The 3,091-nt window shown below is 46.8% G+C and overlaps 1 protein-coding gene across 1 annotated transcript; it reads right to left on the bottom strand.

Moving 5' to 3' along the window:
- Positions 1-749: 749 nt before the first annotated feature.
- Positions 750-2,721, bottom strand: LOC130463479 (uncharacterized). Its single transcript, XM_056832619.1, has 4 exons — positions 2,562-2,721; positions 2,287-2,471; positions 1,703-1,985; positions 750-1,051 (listed from the first exon to the last, which is right to left on the bottom strand). Exons 1-4 carry the CDS (start codon positions 2,719-2,721, stop codon positions 750-752), a joined length of 930 nt encoding a protein of 309 aa, XP_056688597.1.
- Between the last annotated feature and the right edge of the window lie 370 nt (positions 2,722-3,091).

Raw genomic sequence — 3,091 nt, 5'->3', positions numbered from 1 at the left:
ATATATATATATATACATATATATATATATATATACATATATATATATATATATATATACATATATATATATATATATATATATATATATATATATATATATATTATAGTAATAGAACAAAATACATTAGAGATATGTTTAATGAAACACATGGTGCCAGTGGCTTTCCTCTTCTTATTAAACTTACTCGTTAAACTTACTTGGATTACAAAGGGGGTAAGGTCATACAAAATATTTCTTGAGAACATCGGCATTCCAATGGTTCTTCAAGATTGTTCTGTCTAACTGTTTAAGCATAAAGGTGCCAGTCCTCTTTTCGAAGTGGATGATGTATGACCCTTCCCATGTTGCCGAGAGTTTCCCATGGATCCTTCCCTTTTGAACTGCAGCAGCATTCCTGAGCACTAGGTCGCCGACCTTTAGAGGTCTGGCATTGACTCTTCGGTTGTAGTGTTTGCTAACCCTCTGCTGGTAAGCTGCGTTGAGAGTTCTGGCTTCGTCCCGAGCTTCATCTAGTAGATCTAGGGCTTCGGTCAGAAGTTGATCATTGCTTTGTCCGTGGGTCCATCATACTTGTTGTATGCTTGGACCCTCAAGCTTTCTGTTCCGATCTCTATAGGGATGACAACTTCGGAACTGTATACCAAGTGGAAGGGCGTCTGTCCCGTGGCTTCTTTCTCGGTGGTCCGAAGGGACCAGAGTGTTCCAGGGAGCTCTTCTAGCCACTTACTCTTTTCGTCCTCGACTCTTTATTTGAGTGCGTTGAGTATGAGCTTATTCGCGGCTTCGGCTTGGCCGTTACTCTGAGGATGGCATACCGCCGAGTAGGCGAGGTGGATACCGAACTGTTTGCACCACTTCTGCAGTGGTGTGTTGTCAAATTGCTTTCCATAGTCGAAGACCATTAGCCTCGGTATACCAAACCTTGTGATGATGTTTTGCCAAATGAATTTGCGGACTTGTGGCTCAGTGATGGACGAAACTGCTTCGGCTTCAATCCATTTGCTGAAATAATCGACTCCTACAATCAACCACTTCTTCTGGTTCACAGCTGAGGGGAATGGACCGATGATGTCCAAGCCCCATTGTGCAAATGGCAAGGGATAGAGTGTTGATTGTAAAGTCTGAGCTGGCTGATGGATTGCTGGTGCGAACTTCTGGCATTTCTCGCACTTTCTTGTCAGCGCTTTTGCCTCGGAAACCATGGTGGGCCACCAGAACCCGGCTCTTAGTGCCTTGTGTGCCAATGCCCTGCCTCCGATGTGATTTCCACATATGCCGAGGTGGATTTCCCTTAGGATGTAATCGGCATCTGTTGGGCCGACACACTTCAGCAGTGGGGCTGAGAATGACCTTCTCATGAGTTCTCCGTTGGCATCAATGACGAACCTTTGGTTAAATCTTTTTAACTTTCTTGCTTGCAGCTTGTCTTCAGGAAGTTCTCCCCTTTCCTTGTATGCAATGATTGCGTCCATCCAGCTTGGTTCGGGACGTAGATTGCAGACTGTGGGGGGTGGCATGTAAATGCTTCTCTCTTGGTGTACTTCCACATGGACCGACCTGTTTAGGTCGATGAGCGTTGAGCTTGCAAGTTTGGACAGTGCATCCGCTTGTGTGTTTTGACCTCGGGGAATGAGGATGACTTCAAAGGATCTTAACTTTGACGTTAAGGATTTAATCTTTGCTAGGTAAGTTGTCATACTTGGCCATTTGGCTTCATACTCCCCTCGGATTTGGTTGGCTACGAGTTGAGAATCGGTTTTGAGACAAACATGTTCGGCCTCCAGGGATAAGCATAACTCTATCCCTGCGATCGCAGCCTCATACTCGACCTCATTGTTGGTTGCCTTAAACCCGAACTTCAGGGCATATTCAATGCTTTTTCCTGCTGGAGGTATCAGCACCACTCCGGCTCCTGAGCCATTCACTGTGGAAGATCCGTCAGTGTAGACTTCCCATGTTCTTTTGGTGTCATCCAACATTTCCTGATATGAACATTCGGCCAAGAAGTCAGCGAGTGCTTGTGATTTAATGGCTGTCCTCGGCTGATACAACCAATCTTCCCGACCTCTCTATCTTGTCCAGCACTTTCTCCAGTGGTTGGTCAATTAGCACCACTACTTGATGGGAATCGAAATAGGGTTTAAGCTTTCGGGCTGCCACCACCACTGCGTATGCTACTTTCTCAATGAGTGGGTACCGGTTCTCGGCATCTGTTAGGGTTCGGCTGGTGAAGTAGATTGGCTGTTGCTTTTTCTCTTCTTCCCGAAGGAGTACTGCGCTTACTGTCCCGGGACTGACTGCGACGTATAAGTAAAGGGTTTCCCCTTCCTTCGGCATGGCTAAGGTCGGCAGTTGGGCCAGGTGAGCCCTGAGCTGTTGGAATGCATCCTTCTTCTCTTGTTCCCACGTTAGCTCGGGGTCCACTTTCCTTGGGACGCCTTTCTTTTTGACAGGTTCTACTTCTCCTCCTGGGAGGGTTTTTGGTTTGAGAGCTTTGAAGAAGGGTGCCCCCTTGTCCGAAGCTTTCGATATGAATCTCGAAAGTGCGGCTAACCTGCCTGTTAGCCTTTGCACGTCTCTCTTTGTCTTCGGCTTGGGTAGGTCTAATGCAGCCTGGACCTTGTCCGGGTTTGCATCAATTGCCCTTTCGCTCACCATGAATCCGAGGAACTTTCCCGCTCTTACCCCCAAGACACACTTCTTCGGGTTCAACTTCATTTTGTACTTCCTCAGGTTGGCGAAGGTTTCGGCCAAATCTTTGATGCGATCTTCCTCCTTCACACTTTTTACTATGGAATCGTCCACATAAACCTCGACGTTCCTTCCTTTTTGATCGGCGAAGACGTGATCAACTAACTTTTGGTAGGTGGCCCCGGCATTTTTCAATCCGAAGGGCATCATTCTATAATTGAACACTCCCGCGCTTGTGATGAAGGCGGTTTTTGCTCTATCATCGAGGTGCATGAATACTTGATGGTACCCCGAAAAGGTGTCCATGAAGCTAAGCAATGCATGGCCACTGGTGGAGTCCACTAGCTGATCTATCCTCGGGAGGGGATAGCAGTCTTTCGGGCAAGCTCGATTCAGA

The sequence above is a fragment of the Spinacia oleracea genome, chromosome 6, assembly GCF_020520425.1.
Source record: "Spinacia oleracea cultivar Varoflay chromosome 6, BTI_SOV_V1, whole genome shotgun sequence".
In the NCBI taxonomy this organism is placed as follows: domain Eukaryota; kingdom Viridiplantae; phylum Streptophyta; class Magnoliopsida; order Caryophyllales; family Amaranthaceae; genus Spinacia; species Spinacia oleracea.
The sequence above is the reverse complement of the archived record's forward strand: the minus strand, read 5'-3'. Positions and strand labels throughout refer to the sequence as shown.